The 19,864-nt window shown below is 36.3% G+C and overlaps 1 protein-coding gene across 1 annotated transcript; it reads left to right on the forward strand.

Moving 5' to 3' along the window:
* The first annotated feature begins 1,189 nt into the window (after positions 1-1,189).
* LOC127962892 (stromelysin-3) lies at positions 1,190-19,605 on the forward strand. The gene is made up of 8 exons (XM_052562494.1): positions 1,190-1,476; positions 10,991-11,244; positions 13,029-13,172; positions 14,592-14,725; positions 15,278-15,495; positions 15,823-16,027; positions 16,940-17,191; positions 18,659-19,605. Exons 1-8 carry the CDS (start codon positions 1,366-1,368, stop codon positions 18,775-18,777), a joined length of 1,437 nt encoding a protein of 478 aa, XP_052418454.1. The 5' UTR covers positions 1,190-1,365; the 3' UTR covers positions 18,778-19,605.
* The last annotated feature ends 259 nt before the right edge of the window (positions 19,606-19,864 follow it).

The raw sequence follows: 19,864 nt of genomic DNA on the forward strand, positions 1-19,864 counted from the left end.
ATGCAATGTGTTTATGCAGTTTAAGGTTCAAAACACATTATTATGTACATTATTGTTGCTCATTGTTCTGAAAAGCGAGGTGTACACTGATTGGCCAGCTATCCAGTGCATTGTGATTGGCTTACCAATCACCCTTACCAATACTGTGGTGCCCTGGCTCTACAAGACACAACCAATAAAACCCATTACAAACGAGGCATTTATAGCATCCAGGGTCAAACAAAGATTGAAGAGATTTATTTTCAGCTGTATCTTGAAAATGATTACTCAGCTGCTTGGATTGAGTTGGGCAGGTCATTCCACCAGGAGGGAACAGTTCATGAAAAAGTCCATGCAAGTTTTATCACAGGTGGAATGCAAAATGTTTCAATACCGGCATTTCAGTCAAATGTATTTTATGCAGTGTTTCAAACATTTAACCCACTTGGCAAAATCAACCAATGGCAAGAGTTTAAAAGTAGCCAAATTCTGTGTAAATGCAGGATTTGGCAATCCTGCATCCAAAAAGAACTGCAGGAGTCAGGATCTGCATAACAGAAACGGAACTCACCGAAATCGAAAGTGAAAGTGAACAGCGCGAAAGCTCATTTAAAAGAGATTTAAATACTCCGCATAGCATACTGAGAGCGGCTTCCTGATGCACCACAACATTAGAATGTTAAAATGAGTGGACGCGAAAATCGAGGGAGAGAAACACATGTTGCGGGAGCAGAAGCAAATGGTCAGAAATTTAGCGGGAGCGGGATAAAGAAAGCCGACTCCCGGACATTTTGGGCGATTAAGAAATCCCGAACGGACGCATTTTTTAGGTCCAAAAAGAGAACGTATGGAATTATTTATAAATAAACCAAAGTAGGAAATACATAACCGAATAAGCTGTTCTTTTATGTCCTAAACTCCTGAAACATTGTCTCATATTTTCACTCAATACAATTTATGAAAGAAATCAATTAAATATGCATGTGGGTATATGTGGGGTAAATTTAAAATGTAATTGTATTATGTAAATGTATTAATAAGGCCAGGTAAAAGTAAAATGTGGAAGTTGTCGAGATCTCACGTCGTTTTTCTACACTCTAGGCTAGGTTGTATTGTATTTTATAATGAGTGTCCCATAGAGTTCTGTTGATTCGCTCTGTCCAGAAGCAAAAGAGTTAAAAGTCACGTGGAGAGATCAGGCAATATTGTCACTCCGGCCCATGAGAAAAAAAAGCGGTGTATTTGAGGAAAGAGAACAAAGAAATAATTGCATATAAATAAGCGCGGTCTCCACAGCAGCAGACGTCCACAGGCATCGCGCGAGCTTGCACAACCTTCTCAGGCACGTCCACTTCCAGCTGCGGAGCTCCAGGATACAGGAGGAGGATGCGGGTCTCCGGGCTTCTGTCAGGCGCTTTCGCTCTGCATGTGCTCCTGACCGCGAGATGCATGCCTTTGCATGAGGGACGAGGACTCAAAGAGCACAAAGAGCCTCCGGTGAGTTTATTAAAGCCCACATTGGATACATTGTTTGATTATAGTTCTTAAAAACCTTAGGCTGCTGTTTATTGAGTGTTTTTTTAATATATATATATCTAGCTGGTCTAAAGTTGTAACTTGCCACAACATTTTTAAGTTTGATTTTTTCTTTAAAATGTTTAAGAAATTATTTGTATTTTTACTTTCATGCTAAATGTCAAATACAAATAGATCAGCTGCACGAAGAAAGCAAAATTTGTTGAGTTTTGTCTTGATAACATTATTGGCACCAGACTCGTTTATACATCATCATCATCATTAATCAAAAATTGCGTCTGAAAAACAGCGTCTGAAGCCTAGAATTACGAGCCAGAACCTGTCAGTTTCATCTGGCTTTGTTCACCTTTTATGATTCAAGTTTAATGATGCTTACCGGAGTAACTTTATATCATTTAACTGTTTAACTGCCACTAAATACTCTTGAAAGCCTAAATGTATTTTCATTTTTTTTCAACTCAAAATATACTTACAGGCTTGCTGTTTTCTTTATGGTTTTCTGTTTATGCCCTATATTTGAGCTGTTTGTTTGCTTATTAAAATGACCTAACCTGTCATCACATTCTTGTGATCTGAAAAATGGATTTTAGTGTTGTGTTTATGATATAATGTTGTCTGTTTGTTCTGTCGGCAATGACAAAAGAGCGAGGGATTGTGCAGGCATGGGCAAGTTTGTCTTTTCTGTGCCATCTGGAGGGACACACACTCCCTCTCACACACAGATGCATACTGTAGAGAGAATTTAGGGAATGTGATAGTCTGCTCACAGAAACCCCACTGTCCTTTTTCCTGTTATGATTATTTTGGCCCCTTGTTCCCAGGCATGTCCAATGAAAAAAGAGAATAGATTATGTAGTTTAACAACTGTGACAATGGTTGTTTATTTTTTCTTATTTTCACATACCCATCCCATCTCATTTTCACATTTGACCTGGTCACCAGGAGCGGAAAACATTGGCAAAGGTGGAGCTAGGACACCCAGTTCATTCATATCATTTATTTGAGGTTAATATTATGCTGCTTAATATTTACACCACCTGAGTCATGTAATTTTCAATTAATTTTAGTTAAGGTTGAATGCCTGAGTATGAGAAGCATAAAAAAAAACATAAAAGTTTATTGCATTAGTGAAGCCACAACAAAACATCAAACTGATTGGGAAAAATTTTGATTATTATTTATATAAAAAAAAAGAGAGGCTGGTTTATACACTCCTGTATTGGGACTGTGCTGTATAAGAGCAGTTTTATTGGATCTGTAGGTGCTTATGTAATATTGTTTTATTTATTTTTGCGAAAATAAATCTGTCAGCTGTATATTGGTGTAAGGTTTATAATATTGAGTTTAATAAAACTTCTGTAAAAAAAAATACATGTAGGCTATACTATATGATCAACGGTTTGTCTGGTCTGGTTTATATATTATTATATATATATACTTTTTTATTTATTTTGAGGAAAAGAGTGGGAATTCAGATGTAGTTAATAAAATTGGCTAGGTACACTGGTACACTCAATAGCATATCGGAAGCCAAACTCACATAATTACACGCTAGAGGTTTCATAATGTAGCTTTAAAATTGGACATTTCTGTAATACAGTGTTTCCAACACAAACAACATTGTGTTTTAGAGTCTAGCAGTTCAAGGTTATTGGGTCAGGTGATTCACTCACCTTAACTGGTTGGGAAATGCCTCTGCTAAGAGTTTGACGGGGTCATTCAAGGAAAACCTGATCTTCTTGGATGTGTCAGAGCAGGAATATTTGTGTGGGAGAGGGAACAATGGGTTTATGTGAATAAGCCAAGTACCAAAGTCCTTCAAGCATTGATCCAAACTTGAAACATTTACCAGTGCTGGTAGACAGAGGACTTGAGCTGCTGGGGATAAAGTTTAACATGAGCACTGGTGCATATACTGTATCTGGGAGCTTATCACTGAAAGCTTCCGTTAAAGTCTCCTTTTGTCCTGTACTGGACCACTCATCACTCCCAAGTCAGCTGCAGATTCTAGAGGATTTACCTGTGGATATTTGTTCAAATGGTAATCCTTTAAAGCTTCATTTATCTTGTCATGAAGAGTTGTAATATAATAGTGTAAGGATTAGCTTTTCTTTTTTCTCTCCCTGTCTGATGTAAGTAAACCAGATTGGACAGTGACCCAGATCTTTGATCCTGCACTCTGCCCATCCAGAATGTTTTTTTAGGGTCAGAAGACTCATTTAAGCACTTGATAAATGTGGAAAGATGAGGGGTCAACAACTATCTTAATAAATGAAACAAAATTCCAACATGCATGATGCTTTTAATTAAAGGTACCATTGAATAATAATAATAAAAAAAACACCTTTTATAAGGTGTATGAAGTTGTGTGGATGTAGTGTGTGAAAACAACGAGCCTAATGGTAAAAATCCACTCATTGTTTTATAATTCCCAAAAAATAATAAACAGTCTCTCTACACAAGCAGTGCTAGACTATGACAACATAGTCGATGAAAGTCCCACCCATGTGTGACGCTCTCTGCCTAATCAGCATATACACAGCTCTGAGTGAGAAGCTGCGGTCCGCCATTATTGTCCTCTCCCTGTAGCTGCTGGTGGTACAATGTCAGTGCCAAAGAGCCATTAAAAGTGTGTGTTAGCAGGGGCGTCGCACCCGTGGGGGATGTGGGGGTTTTAACACCCACACTTTTCCCGGTGAGAGGGTTCGACACCCGCAAATTTTCTGCAGTTTTTCCGCAGTTTTGCACAAACGCCTTGCTCCAGTCGTTCCTCCGTTTCTCTGACCGCTCTGTGTCTGCGCTCGCCGCGGCTGCCTCCTCCCCCCTCCCTCTCAGACTTGACACCGGCTTTGAGTGTGATCGGCTCATGATTGGCTGTTCTGCCTTAAGTCCCGCCTCTCTTGGGGTGTTATCGGTCAGCTCGTGCTGAGGAGGCGGGAACTTATGGTTATTTACATCTTCCTTTTCCAGGTACTTTGAATGAGTGTTTATGCTTTAGAGGTTTTTAAATAAGCTTGATATGTGTTTGGGAAGATGTTCTGTTAATCGTTTTGTTGACATGTCAAGTGTTTTTCGGTATTATATTTCGTTTTTTAGACTAATGCTAATTGCTATTATTGGGATATTGTTTGCATACCTGTTGAAGAACTATGAAATTAAAGTGTATATTATTTTAGTGTCTAAAAACAGTAAATTGTTACATTATTTATACCACCAGAGAAAAAGCTTTGTGTGGGCGTTTTTTTCTCTCATTTTCTGATTTTGCGTTTTTTTCTCCCCTTTTCTGATTTTGCGTTTTTTTCTTTTCTTTTTTTTAAATGTAGGATTATTTTTTTCCCAGCCAAACGCTGCAAGCCGGAAATCCCGCACAGTGCCAGAGAACTCTAAGCCCTGCATTTTGTACCCCTCTGTCAATGTGTTCATCATTTTTATTGTTTATAAACAAACCACATCCATCCCCCACACTTTTGAAAAGCTTGCTACGCCCCTGTGTGTTAGGATGCATTAACAAACATAGGAGTCTCCATAGAACAGACATGGGGACTTGTGACTTGGTGACTTGGACTCGAGTCGCTATTTTTAGGACTTGAGACTTGACTCTGACTTGGAAGTTAAAGACTCAGGACTTGACTTGACTTGAGACACGATGACTTGATTGAATGACTTGAGTGTTAATCAAATCATGTTTTCAGTTTGAATATAAAATATATAAATTATTTTTTAAAATAAAGTTGATTACTCAGCTGGAGCGCAGGCTGAGAATAGCGTCGTGACTGGATCAGGACACTATCATCAGTCATGCCCTCTCTACCTTACACACACCACGCCCACTTAAATCAGATATCACATCACATCAACATGTCAGCCTGAGAGGTATCGAGGGTCATCGCTTTTGTCTTCAATAGTTCGCGACTAAAAACGCGTGGAAAACGCTAGTCGCGCCGCTTTCTCCTTCTTTCCAAAGCGCTCGGGCAGAAGTGCTCCTGGGGCGTCTGTCGTTGCTAAGCATCCATGATGACACGCTCTCTCTCAATGAAGATGTAGAAATTTCAGCAAAGGATAAATGGATTTGCAGCACTAAAAATCGCTCGCAGTAGCTCTGCTACTAAATTCACGTTGATACGGGAAAGGATTAAGCTGATTGGTTAGTTATTGTCACATGACCTGCAGTGCGCTTGCAGCATTCTGAAAAGTTTAGATGTTTTTAACTCGATGCGGTGCGCGTCGTGAGCGCGTTGCTTCCATTATGAGCGCGCATACCGCGCGCCTACATTGGAAATAACGAACTTGCGCGCGCAAAAGACGTGATGTGAACAGCCCCTAATGATCCGCTAGCAGGCCGTCAAAAAAACGCATTCCATATTTTGTTTCCTTGTCTTTTTCATAGAGCAAAACAATTAATCAGAAAAACATATGTAGCTGCCGCGATTACCCAATCATGAGAAGTGCATATTATATATATACAGTACAGACCAAAAGTTTGGACACACCTTCTCATTCAAAGAGTTTTCTTTATTTTCATGACTATGAAAATTGTAGAGTCACACTGAAGGCATCAAGGTCTATTTGACCAAGAAGGAGAGTGATGGGGTGCTGCGCCAGATGACCTGGCCTCCACAGTCACCGGACCTGAACCCAATCCAGATGGTTTAGGGGTGAGCTGGACCGCAGACAGAAGGCAAAAGGGCCAACAAGTGCTCAGCATCTCTTGGGGAACTCCTTCAAGACTGTTGGAAGACCATTTCAGGTGACTACCTCTTGAAGCTCATCAAGAGAATGCCAAGAGTGTGCAAAGCAGTAATCAAAACAAAAAGTGGCTACTTTGAAGAACCAAGAATATTACATATTTTCGGTTGTTTCACACTTTTTTGTTATGTATATAATTCCATATATAATTCCACATGTGTTAATTCATAGTTTTGATGCCTTCAGTGTGAATCTACAATTTTCATAGTCATGAAAATAAAGAAAACTCTTTGAATGAGAAGGTGTGTCCAAACTTTTGGTCTGTACTGTACATAACAAAAAAGTATGAAACAACTGAAAATACGTCATATTTATATTCTATACTCTGAGAGAGAGAGAGAGAGAGTGTGTGTGTGTGTGTGTGTGTGTGAGAGAGTGAGAGAGAGAGAGAGAGAGAGGAGAAATGTAACAGTTTAATGTTGTATGTAAACTGTGTTTGTGAGAGAGAGAGAGAGAGAGAGAGAGAGGTGTTCAGAGAGGAGTCTGTTGGATGTTTAGTTTTATGGACTCAATGTTGAAAATGTAAAACATTTCAAACACTGTTGGCAGAAGTGAAAAATAAATAATTTTAAGAAGTTACAATTTTGTTTGATTCTATAATGTATTTTACTGAACATGAGTATTTACAATGCAAATCCAAATTATTTTAATTTACTGACAGTTACTTATATCTTGTCTTTTAACTTTATTAAGATCAGATTCTGCAGGTAAAATAACAATATTAAGGTGACTTGACTTGGACTTGACTTGACATAGCTTGTGACTTGACTTGACTTGACTTGCCCAAGAAAAAAATACTTGGGACTTACTTGAGACTTGAAGGTTAAGACTTGAGACTTACTTGAGACTTGCACATGTGTGACTTGGTCCCATCTCTGCCATAGACCACTGAGGATATGGTGGTTACATTTCATTTTACACCAGACTCGAGTGCCTCACAAATGAGGGTGAGTTCAGTGCTGGAGTTGTGCAGAGATTGCTTCTGAAAGAGGGGTTGATACCAGCGCTTCGTGCTCAAACGTCCAGACTCCAGACAAAGTAAACATCACGTGTCATATTTTGTTTTCCAAAAGAGCTTCTTGGCTCCCTGTAAGGCTAATGTTGCTAAAGCTACCATGGTCTCTGCCTGGTTTCACTAATCCTGCCTTCACGTGCCACCAGAATGATCGTGAATAGGAATGTGGAAGTTAAAATTTGCATTTGGAAGTAATGTGTGAGGTCAGTAACACAGTCACAGTAACACTGGTAATGCCACAAGCATGAGCTATTGAAGCTCTGCACTCTTTTAAGAAGGTAGCAGGGTCAGGGGCGTCGGACTGGGGGTAAAACCAGTACTGTTTACCAGGGCCCCAAAGGAAGAGAGGGCCCTTGAAAAGTCTGGAATATATATTTTCAAGGGGGGGGGGGTGCCCATTAGGACTGCCTACTCTGTTCTCTACGCTGGGACAGGCAGTGTTGTATGAGAGTGAGGCTCAAGCACAGACTCAACAAGTGAATTTAACCACACATGAAAGGAGATGGCAGCATTTATAACTTGGCTTTGTCTGGGGGGCTTATCTGAAACATAAATTATGTTGAACTACAGGCAAAACGCTGACTCAGAATATTTCCAGCATTAAATTTTTTTTTTAATCAGAAACCATTGTTGGCTAGACATTTTTTTCTCTCCCTGTCTGATGTCTGTGAGCCTATTAAGCACTGACCCAGAATTTTGATCCTGCTCTAAATAGGTATTTTCAGTAGCTTTAGGGTCAGACGGTTCTTTTAAACAGTGCTGATAAAAGTGGACAGCTACATTCTCACACTTATTTCAGAATTCACTCTGATCTTGTATCCAGTATCAGCATGAAAATACCCATAGCATTCCTTTCCACATCATGCCACAACCACTAGGCTTTTTATCGGTGCACACCGCAGCTTTGATTTCTGTTTTGTGTATTGCAATTTTGCTGCTTTAATCTCTTCAGACGTTTAATGAAATAAACTGCTTAAACTTTGGGGATTGCATTCTGGCAGAACTTCAAGACAGCTTGGGATATTTTTTTTTCTACAGATTATTACACACACACACACACACACACACACATAAGAAAAAGCAACCTATTGTGTTGACTTCATTCCCCCCTGCATAGTATAGCAAAAAGTGTGTCATAACTTGCTCTCCGTTTTTTAGAAGTGGGTCAAATTTACTCTATGAGCTGTAGTTCTTGAAACTTGCATTGCATGAAAAAATATAAAAAAGCACCTCATCTTTGTTCCAGAAGTGTAATGTGTGTGTTATTCCAGGGTCATGGCAGATCTTGTCTACTCGTCAGGAGTCACTATGCAGTTGGATGTTATGGTGATATAAACAACCAAAATTTATTTAAGCATCTGGTTTGAATTCCATAAACTTTTTATCAGAGTGATGTTTCGTGAGCTGTACGAGGAGCCTGATTTAAATTTATGCATTAAATAGTTTTTAATGCATTAAAATAATACTATGTCAGGTTGATACAACTGTCTTAATATTGTTATGAAAAAAAATTAAATTCACGAACAAAAAAAAAAAACTTAGTACTAGTTTGGTACAATCTTTTTTTATTAATAATAATAATTAATACAAAAATATTAATATGATAAGAACTTGCTTTGACTGTGTCATTTCTTATTAAACATTTAACACACTAAATCAAACCAACAAGTGGAAACATGTAGGGGAAAAAAGCATAAATCTGGAAATTATGCCTTCTAGGTCAATGTGTCACTTAAAGGGATAGTTCACTCCAAAATGAACTACATTAATTACTCACCCTCATGTCATTCCAAAACATAAGCCCTTTGTTCATCTACAGAAACAAAATTAAGATATTTCTGATGTATCCAACAGCTTTCTGACCCTGTGCACAAACTGTATTCTTGTAGCTTCAAAACATTACAGTTGAACCACTGATGTCACATGGACTATTTTAATGATGACTTTATTAACTTTTTTGGTTTTGAACTTGTCAGTTATGTTGCCTCTGTGCAGGGTCAGAAAGAGGTAAGATTTCATCAAAAATATATTTGAATTTGCATATTAATATTAAATGTATAATTTTTTCTTAGTATCAATTTGTGTTTCGAAGATGAACAAAGGTTTTGTGGGTTTGAAATGACATGACGGTGAGTAATAATGACAAAGTTTTTATTTTTCGATGAACCATCCCTTTAAAATATTAGATAATTCTAAGTAAGAGGATTCAAGACTAAAATGGCATGTTGTGCAACTCCCTAAAAAAAGTGGTCATTTGTAAATATATTGTTGATCATATTTGTAAAAAAACAAACACCTTGAAAAAAAAAAAACTTAATGTGTTAATAATGATTAAGGTGTGTTCACTGACATTGCATAGACGAAAATAACTTACTGTAACTGTAAACATAATTTTTTTTGAAAAAGCTGTAAATGTTTTGCAAAACCATATGACAGAAAAAAATAAATACAAAGAGTACATTTGTAATAACTTGGCTTATGTGTTTTGAACTAAATGTTTTCTTTTCTTTATCTATGCATATAACTATCTACGTGCACATGTTGGAAATCAGCAAAGCATGCTGGTAGAAAGTCTCACTCAGAGACCAGGGCACATTCCACAGTTCCTGCTGGGCTTTGTCTCCAATCCAATATAGCAGCTCTGCCTCACGCATGAGGAGTCACCGCTGTGCCGCCGTCCCCGGGAGAGAGAGACACGGGGTCACTGAGGGGAAAACGTTTAGCCTGTTTGCTGTTTCTTTGCAAAAGTCCTAAACATTTTATAATATGTTGTAAACCAGGCAAGAATTTTTTTTTTTTTTTTTTTAATAAGGGCACCTTGTCAGAACTGTGTTTTCCCTCTTAGTCCAAAGGAAGACTTTAGGATAACTTTCAAATTTGCGTATAACAATATAACAGCTTGTTATAAATTCTTCAAATCTTAACATATTTAGCTTTTAGAACTAAATGTTGATTTCATGTAAACATAGTATTTAGACATTTTTCAGTAAGTGGGTAAAAGGTGAGCCCTGTAAATGAAAGACGAAACATCCTGAAGTTTAAAGCATCTGTAAATGCTCATAATTCTGCCTGAAAGCGCTTCAGCGCTGCCCACAGCATTTTTCTCAGTCTTTAACGCCCATGTTAATGAACAACCATTTCCTCCAAAGAATGTTTAGGGACACTAAGCAGTCCTTCTGCAATCATATCCCACAAGCTTTTTTTGTATCAGATTTGGGGGGTTTGCTTTTATTTATGTTTAGTAATGTGCAAGATGTTTATTATCATAAACTGTGGCCTTTCCAAAAGGGTACAGTATGTTTTTTTAATCTAATGTCAGTTTATGATGTTTGAGACGAATAGACCTTCGTTAAATAAATGTCATGAACTATTTCATTTTATAGTAAACTTTAGTGTTCAAATTTTTGGGGTCATTTAGGATTGTTTTTGAAAGATGTCTCTCATGCTCACAAAGGCTGCATTTAATTGACCAAAAAATACAGTAAAAACTGTGAAATATCATTAAAGTTTAAAACACGTTTTCTATTTTAAAGTGTGATTTATTCCTGTGATGGCGAAGCTGAATTTCCATCAGTCATAATGGTGTAGTTATGCTAACTAACTAGCTAACCAATATTAGCATGAGCACTAGCTATTAACATGAGTATTTCTTTAGCAAATTAGTGTCGATTGTTGCAGTTGATTTCATGCATGTCTTATGTCTTTCCATCACAGGGTTTGTCACAGATTCCACACTCCCTCTCTGAAAAGAGGAGAGACCCTCAGGACACATTCAAACCTCATGCACTGCCAAAAGATGAGCCACAGCTCAACACCCAACTCAGGAACAGCTCCGGGGGTGCAGGTCCACCACGCTGTGGCGTCCCAGACTACCCCGACCAGAGAGAAGTGCATCTCAGCAGTCACCCCCGGCAGAAACGCTTTGTGATTTTTGGAGGACGCTGGCCAAAAAATGACCTCACTTACAAGTAAGGTGTACAAGGAAAACAAGATCATTCATTTTAATTCTGAGTAATATATTCACCATTTTCCTAATGAGCCTCCTGCATTTTCAATTATGGGAGGCACTTTCAGTTTGGTCATGTCAAAAAGACAGAAACTAATTACATTGTGCTACAAATAATTTGTTTTTGTCGGTTTGACATACACTGTGCATTCACCTGATTAAATTGACAAGATATCTCAGGAATAATTCACTCCCCAAATGCATGTCTCTTTCCAGCTTTGATATAATAATATATAATTATGTTAGCCTATAAACCAATTGTGTAACTTTAGTGTGTAAGCTTAGATCTTAGATCAGGATCTTTTCAGTGACGCAGAGCCTGTCTGTTTTCATCGTAAAACAAAAGGGTCATTTCTGTCCTCATTCACTATCTGAATGAACGATAATGTTTTTGTGCTGATAGCACTTTCTATCTCTGTTCTGATCGTGGTTACAGCAGGCAGTTTATATGGAGGAATGCAGGGGCTTTATGGTCCGACCTATGAGGGAAAAAAGGGCTGTCTCTTAGAGAGTAATCAGCCACATTTGTACAGGAATCTATTCACAGGCAACACAGTGTGGATGCGTCTGGTTGAAGATGCAGGATACACGCTTTTCTTTCTGCGCTCTTGTTGCTCTCAATTGTTCTTTGTGTAACATTTTCATGGCTGAATATTAGTACAAAGGCATGGGTTGTAGATTAGAATGGGGAATTATAAGATAAACGAGATGTTTACATTTTTTGCCAACAATTGTGTGTGTGTGTGTGTGTGTGTGTGTGTGTGTACAGTATATATATATATATATATATATATATATATATATACATACTGTATGTTAAATTACCTTGGCATTCATTTACAGAAAACTAGTTTACGCTGATGTAAAGGTGTTTCTACACAACGACTGAGGGATTTACTGATATCTTTCTCTCTTCTCAGCCTCATAATCAATTTACTATATTTTGTTTCTCTTTTGGAAAGTCATTGAAACAGGATTGTAGTTTTATATTGTAAAGCAAAAAGTATATTTATTGTAGTTTCATTCACCACTATAGAATTGTAGTCAACTATGACGAGTTCTGAGTTTGACTTCTGAGAACCTTGGAATTGTGAAAAGGATCCACAAAAACACAAGCATTAGAATCTTAAGCTTGAGGGGCTGAATCAAGACACATTCCTTAACAGACAGGTGTGTGGGCCCTCTGATAAAGCTTGGCTTCCGTTATTAAAATGTGCATTTCTAAATAATTTCTGATGCAAGTAGAAACAGCTTAATTTCCTCTTAACTTAGGATATGTTGATTATTACTGCTGATCAAGGTAAATATTAGAAAAATGCTTGATTAAGTGCTCACCTTTGTGCAAATGAATATAATAAAAGGTTAATCATGCCCAAATTGTAAGTGAAGATCCAGAACAGTCTGATACTTGTCTGAGGTTACATGATCCCTGTGGTGTGAGTTCTGCTCCTGTCAGAGAACTGGGTCATGAAGCTACACACATAATAACACCGAAACCACAATTTATGCTCATAAAACAATCATTCAGAGCACATTATGAGATCATGTGACATGCTCACCAGATGCCTATGGTGATGAATAATAAAGATGAATCACTGGTGGTCTCTAATGTGGGTTTGTGTCGGTTGGTGGTCCAGCAGTGTAAGGCCGGTGGTCTGAAACACAGAGTGTGTATGCAAACGTGATAATGGTATTTATTTATTTTTTTGATCAACTTTGAGTATGACTGTGGCCATGTGTGTTCAGAATCCATCGCTTCCCATGGCAGATGAGTAAGGATAAAGTGAGGCGGGTTTTTCAGGAAGCTCTCAAGATTTGGAGTGATGTCACGCCCCTCACCTTCACTGAGGTCGTCGACCAAGAGGCCGACATAGTCATTGACTTCACAAGGTAACAAAACCAAACCATGTCTCAATATGCTTAGATGTAGCAGAGTGAAGAAGTTTAAAAGTGCATTAAATCATTTTTGCTTTTGGTCTCTGGCTCCTGTTTATCTTCTTAAACAACTGATATGAAGGTAGTCTGGTGAATTTTATTATGACACGAGTGCCATGCAAAATCATATTCTCAGTAATAGTTATTTCTGAAATACCCTTTTCACATGTGTATTTGTCATCCTTGATTAATTTATCCTGCAAACTACTTTCCTATAATACAAGTTAAAGTGAGAACTATTATGGTATGATAGTATAGTACATACAGCACAGTATAGTAAATTACAATGCTACATAGTAAAGAATGGTACAATATAGCATAATATAGTAGAGTGCAATACAATGTTGTATAATGATGTATAATATATAGTACGGTATGTTTCTTATGATTTTTTATGCTCACCAAGTTTGCTTTTATTTGAAAAACAAATATGGTAATATTTGAAATATTATTAGTAACTGTGTTCTATTTTAATATATTTTAAAATGTAATTTTATTCCTTTCCTTCCTTTTAAAAGATTATCATCGGAAAGCTGAACAAATAAGCTTTCCATTGAAGTATGGATTGTTAAGATAGGAGAATATTTAACTGCCTGAAAATCTGATATCTAAGGATGCAACATTTTTTTTAAAATCCCCTTTAAAGTTGTCTAAATTAAGTCCTTAGTGATGCATATTACTAATAAAAAAATAACATTTTGATATATTTGCGAAAGGAAATTTATAACATGTCTTCATAGAAAATGATATTTACTTAATAAACCTCATGATTATTGGCATAAAAGAAAAATCTATAATATATATATATATATATATATATATATATATATATATATATATATATATATATATATATATATATATATATATATATATATATATATATATATATATATATATATATATATATCTGGCTTATGTAAGACTGTTTTTTTTTGGTCCAGGGTCACATTTCTTATATTATAAATGTTGAAAACAGTTGTGTTGCTAAATATTTTTGTGGAAACTCTGATACTTTTCCCCTCAGGATTCTTTGATGAATAGCGAGAACAGCATTTATTTAAAAAATAAATCTTGTGTAAAATTACAAATTTATTTACTATCACCTCTGACAAGTGCATCCTTGTTTAAAAAGTATACATTTAGAAAATCTTACAGACTCTAAACTTTTGAGTGGTAGTACAGTGAAGCATAATATAGCAACAATTAAGCAATTAAAAACAGTTAACACTGTATATTTAGTTCCAGTCTTAAATATAAATGGGGAATTTAGTGCTTTAACATAATTGTTTATTTTTATGCAATAGTCCTATTGTAATTCAAAGATCCCAGTTAGCACACGTACTGTATATATGTCTGTGTTTCCCATATTAGGTTCTGGCATGGGGATAATTTGCCCTTCGATGGCCCCGGTGGGATCCTGGCTCATGCTTTTTTCCCAAGGACACACCGGGAGGGAGACATTCATTTTGATTTTGATGAGTCCTGGACGGTGGGCAATGAACTTGGTAAGTTGTATGTAAAGATACAACTTACTGCTTCACTGCCTGCCAATGACTTTGAAAACTGTAAACCTCTGATACATATATCATGAATTGTTGAGAACAAATCAAATTATGTTTTCAAAAAATGTACCTGGAAAGTTTTGATGGAAGGAGGGTTTTTTTGTTTATGAGTTTCTGACCCCAAACTCAAACCCAGTTCATATCTATAAGATATATTTATCATATAAATGCATGATAATGACAATGAAAGTGTGTGTTATTTTGTAATGTTGCTCAATCCACCTTTTAATTTTACGATGAGAGGCAAGATGTTTGGTTTTCCATCCTCTCATTCCACTTTGACAGCTACTCAGCTGTTGAATGAGAAAGTCTCCTGGCATTGCGTTGACGCTTACATCATTAACTGATGCGATGTACAGTAACTGATGTAGATGCATCAGACCCTGTCTGAACAATCACATCAGAACAAACCAACTGACAGGCTTTCCTTGAGATCAGATTAAAAGTCAACTCATATTTGTCTGAAAAAGCCTCATTTTAAATGTCATCCTACAGGAACTGATCTCCTACAGGTGGCAGCACATGAGTTTGGTCATGTCCTGGGTCTACTGCATTCTCTGGAGCCTGGAGCCATAATGTCACCATTTTATAGCTTCTCTTATCCTCTTCAACTCAGTGAGGATGACAAGAAAGGCATTCAATACCTCTACGGCCCCCGGCCGCAAACCCTGCTTCAAATCCCTACAGAAACCAATGAGATTATCACCAGTGCAGTGAGTCCCTGAACATTTAAACACTGGCAGAATGACACATTTAAAAGAATTTAAATGGCAACATCAACAGCATTTGGGGTGTAATGTTGATTACCACAAAAAAAACATTTACACTTTGTATTTATATATATATATATATATATATATATATATATATATATATATATATAACTTTACAATTACATTACAATTGTATTGTGTTATAAATATTATTGTATTTAACCCAAAATATTCCTAAAATATCACATATTTTATATTAGTTTATCTATATATTCCGTTCATTCTCGCTCTCGTTATCGCATCTCCTCTCGCTGTCACTGTTTGTAGCCTGACGCTTGTCACACAGACTTCGATGCTGTGTCTGTAATCCGTGGGGAATTGTTCTTCTTCAAGGCCAGTTATGCCTGGCGCATCAGGGAGGGCCGTCTGCAGGCGGGATACCCTGCCCTGGCCTCTCGACACTGGAGGGGCATTCCAGAGAAAATAGGCGCCGCCTATGAAGACAAAAAGGGCAATATCTGGTTCTTTGAAGGTGGGTGAGTTCAGCACCGGTGGCTGACTGTGGTGATTTGTGGTTGCAGGACAGGATCAGACAGGCCTGCTTATATACATATGTATGGTGATGGGTGGAGCAGTACTTCCCCTTGACCTATATCTGAAGCATCCTTCTTTGTGTCTCTAATGCAGGGCATGAATAAACACGAGCACTCAGAACACACACTACTAACAGCAGATAAATACATGTGTTGTGTTGTGTTGTGTTGTGCAGTAGTTAAACTACTATGTGGTTACTGTAGCTATGATGGTACAATTTCACAGAATGAAATTGGGTTAAACTTTACTCTGCATTTAGAACATCGGTTCAATGAGTCAGACATGTGATATGTTGATATAAATGTACTTTATCTTTTAACCACTTTAGGGAATAATCACTCATGATAATTTTATAGACAAAAGCTGCTTGTGGAACCTTAAAAAGCATTAAAACAGCTTTAATTCACTTTTCCATCATTTAAGGCCATAAATAGTCTAACCATTGGGATTTGTATAGCAATTAGGATTATTTACTGACTTTCAGTTCTCTTTATACTGATTTATATGCTATCTGCTGTTAGAATAGCTCCATCTTAGAATACTGTGTGTCATTCAAAGGATGATAAATATGTATATTTATAATACATACCATAAATTAATACATTGAACAAATGTTTAAATAGTGTAGTATTAAATTGTGTAATTTTAGACAAACTCTTCCGATGGAGTCTTTATCATTATTTGCCTTTGTTTTACCAACATGCAGAGAATTTGCAGATCGATAACAAATAATAAGCAAACAATGCTAAAATTGAATTAAGTGACAGTTATGTTGAATTAAAATACTACATTGACGCAGTCATATTTTCTCTTTACTCATGTGTACTTTCTCTGTTATGTCCTCTGTTAGGTTCCAACTACTGGGTTTTTGATGCAGAACACAAGATAAAAGGACCGGACCCTCTCCACACTATAGGACTTCCTGTCACAGACATTCAGGCTGCACTGTGCTTAAAGGAGGACCATGTCCACCGTACGTACTTTTTCAAATCAGGTAACTACTGGCGTTTGGATTCCCAGGACACGGCCTTCCAACGCAGCATCCAGGAGCACTGGAGTGGCATCCCTGATGAGATTGACGCTGCCTTTCAGGATGCGCATGGTACTTCCAGCTCAGCCTTTTTAATATATATTAATGAATGTTAATATTAATATGAGAGAAATCAGGTTATGTAAGATAAAAAAGTTTGTTGAAGCTGATGCATTTTTCTAATGAATCATTTTGGACCACTCAATGGACCATTCAAAAGTCACTTTTTCTTTTCTGAATGTGACCAAGTAACTAATAGTAAGAAATTTAAATTGATTTCCATTGTAAAGTCATTTCTTTCAAACCTTATTAGATGTATGCATCACCTTTTATGCCAGATTCTTATATTTCATCAACCAATTCAATCAAAAGAATAAGGCAAATCAGTGGTTGTGGATCAAATGAAATCAGTATCAACAAAAGATTAAGAGACTTGTCTCCACCTACTGGCCTTTTTTTGTTATTATTGAAATATTTTAGTTAATATGTAATATTTAAAGTAAACTTTCAATAGAATGTTATAGTTAAATATAAAAAATACGTATTTTAAAAAAATGTAATCTTTAATATTTATGAAGTTGTAATTGCAGTGTAAATGCACTGCATTTGAACTGTTTTAAGAATTCTGTGTAAATACATCTAAATGCTACTTCAGATGCAAATATCTTGCCACCACTGCAGTGCAAAGATGAATTGTTCATGCTAATTTAATTGATTTATAACCACCAATTTTCTTATTTTTGTTATGTAATTTATCAAAAAAATATAGGAATTTGACATAAAAGATGATGCATTCATCTAAAAAAAGTTTGAAAAATAACCCTATATTGGAAGACATTGGAAATCAATTAAAGAGGGCATATATCCTTTACATGGAAAAGTCACTGCTGTGAACTGACCACCACACAGAATATATTAAAAACTTTCCTAGTCAACAGGCCTAAACCAGCTACGACACCAACACAAAATACAGTTGTCTTAAATATATTGTCTTATCATTCTTGACAAAATCTCCCCAAAATATTATTTTTGTCAGATTGTACATCTCAGAACAATCTGTGTTTTTGGAATGTAGATCTATTTCTATTTTTGCCACACATGAACATGTGTCCTGCTGCATCAATTTAAGTCACTCTGACCACAACATAGAAAGCCTTAATAACTGAGACATTTTTTAGTGGATGAACACAAAATGTTTTTATGGGTCAAAGTGACTGAAAAAGATGGAGTGGGTCATGTTTTAAGTCACTCAAGAATAGCATCCTAATATCTTCAATTAAAAAAATGTTCTGCCAATTTTAATTGGTGAGTATGACAGACCTCAGACAGAAGAGAGCAATATTTTAGCAGTAATAGTTAGTGACATTTGTTTTGAGTCAAGTTTGTTGTTGTTTTGTTACCACATATTTGTGCACAATCATATTTCTGATTTATAATTATGAAGTATGTAGTTGTGCAATATTCTTTAATAATAATACATTGGTTTATGAAGGGTTTCTCATTGATTCATTTTCTCGCGACCTTTTGTGTACTCCACAGGCTTTGTCATCTTCATCAGTCGCCAACAGTACTGGAAGTTTGACTCAGTTCAGCGTAAGGTTTTGGAAGGTTACCCACGCAGCGTTGGTGCAGATTTCTTTGGATGTAGCATGCCATAAGCCCTCAGGAAACTTTTCTGTCTCTTACAACAACTTCTCACACTCTGGTTTAAAGCATACAATTTGTATCTCTAATTTTTCATCATGAGAAACTGTACTATGTAATCTAAGTTCTTGTTCCCCATTCATTTCACCTCAAAAGTGTCTGATTAATCTAATTTCTTCTCAGGAAATCTTGCACATCTGAGCTGAATGAACCGTGTGCAGCTATGTCTGTATTTGTTGTATTATCAAGCAACCACTGTGTACAGAGACACAAATACCCTGTTGTTAAGATGCTAAACAAGGTGCTAAAACATTTGTCAGGGATCTTTGCAGCAGTTGCAATGTTCTTGACACTCAAAGTTTTTATGATTCGCTGCAAGTTGTACTGTAACTTAAACTGTGCAGTTTGTATTGATTAATAACACAAGAAAAACCTATTTTAGAGATTAGTTCTCTCATTCAAAATGTTTTTTTTGCTCCCCATTTTGCATAGGGGAAGGATGTTTTTAAGATCACACAAACTCTTGACACATGATCACTTGTTTATAATATTGAGACTGTAAAAGGCAAACTGACAATCTTCAGTGCAGGACACTGACAATGTTTAAAATCTTTTTTGTTTGTTTTTTTGTTTTGTGTTTAACATACTACAATATATCATATTGGCATATTTTTCCTTCACATCATCTGTGTGTGTGTGTGTATATATATATATATTTTTCTATATTTTCTCTAGTTTTTGTAGTTCTTATACTATTTTCTTTGGCTTTTCATATTAACTATGTAAATACTTTTATAAAATGTGTGTTGTATTTAGGTACAATTAAAATCTTCCCTAAATTCCTAACTTTTCAGTGATCAACTCATTTATTCATTTATTTGCAGTATGCACTGCATTAGAAAGAAAGAAAGAAAGAAGTCATGGCCAAAGGTTTTTATAATATTTAATAACTATTCTAATGTCTTTTATCAGATAATAGAAGATTAAAGAGTATAAAATGTATTATTTATACAATTTCTGAAACAAATTACATCAGTTACTTTTACGCCAATATGACTTTCATGACGTCAGTGGAAGCGTGCAATCTCATTGGTCCACGAA

Source organism: Carassius gibelio, chromosome B8 (genome assembly GCF_023724105.1).
Source record: "Carassius gibelio isolate Cgi1373 ecotype wild population from Czech Republic chromosome B8, carGib1.2-hapl.c, whole genome shotgun sequence".
NCBI classification, from domain to species: Eukaryota; Metazoa; Chordata; class Actinopteri; order Cypriniformes; family Cyprinidae; genus Carassius; species Carassius gibelio.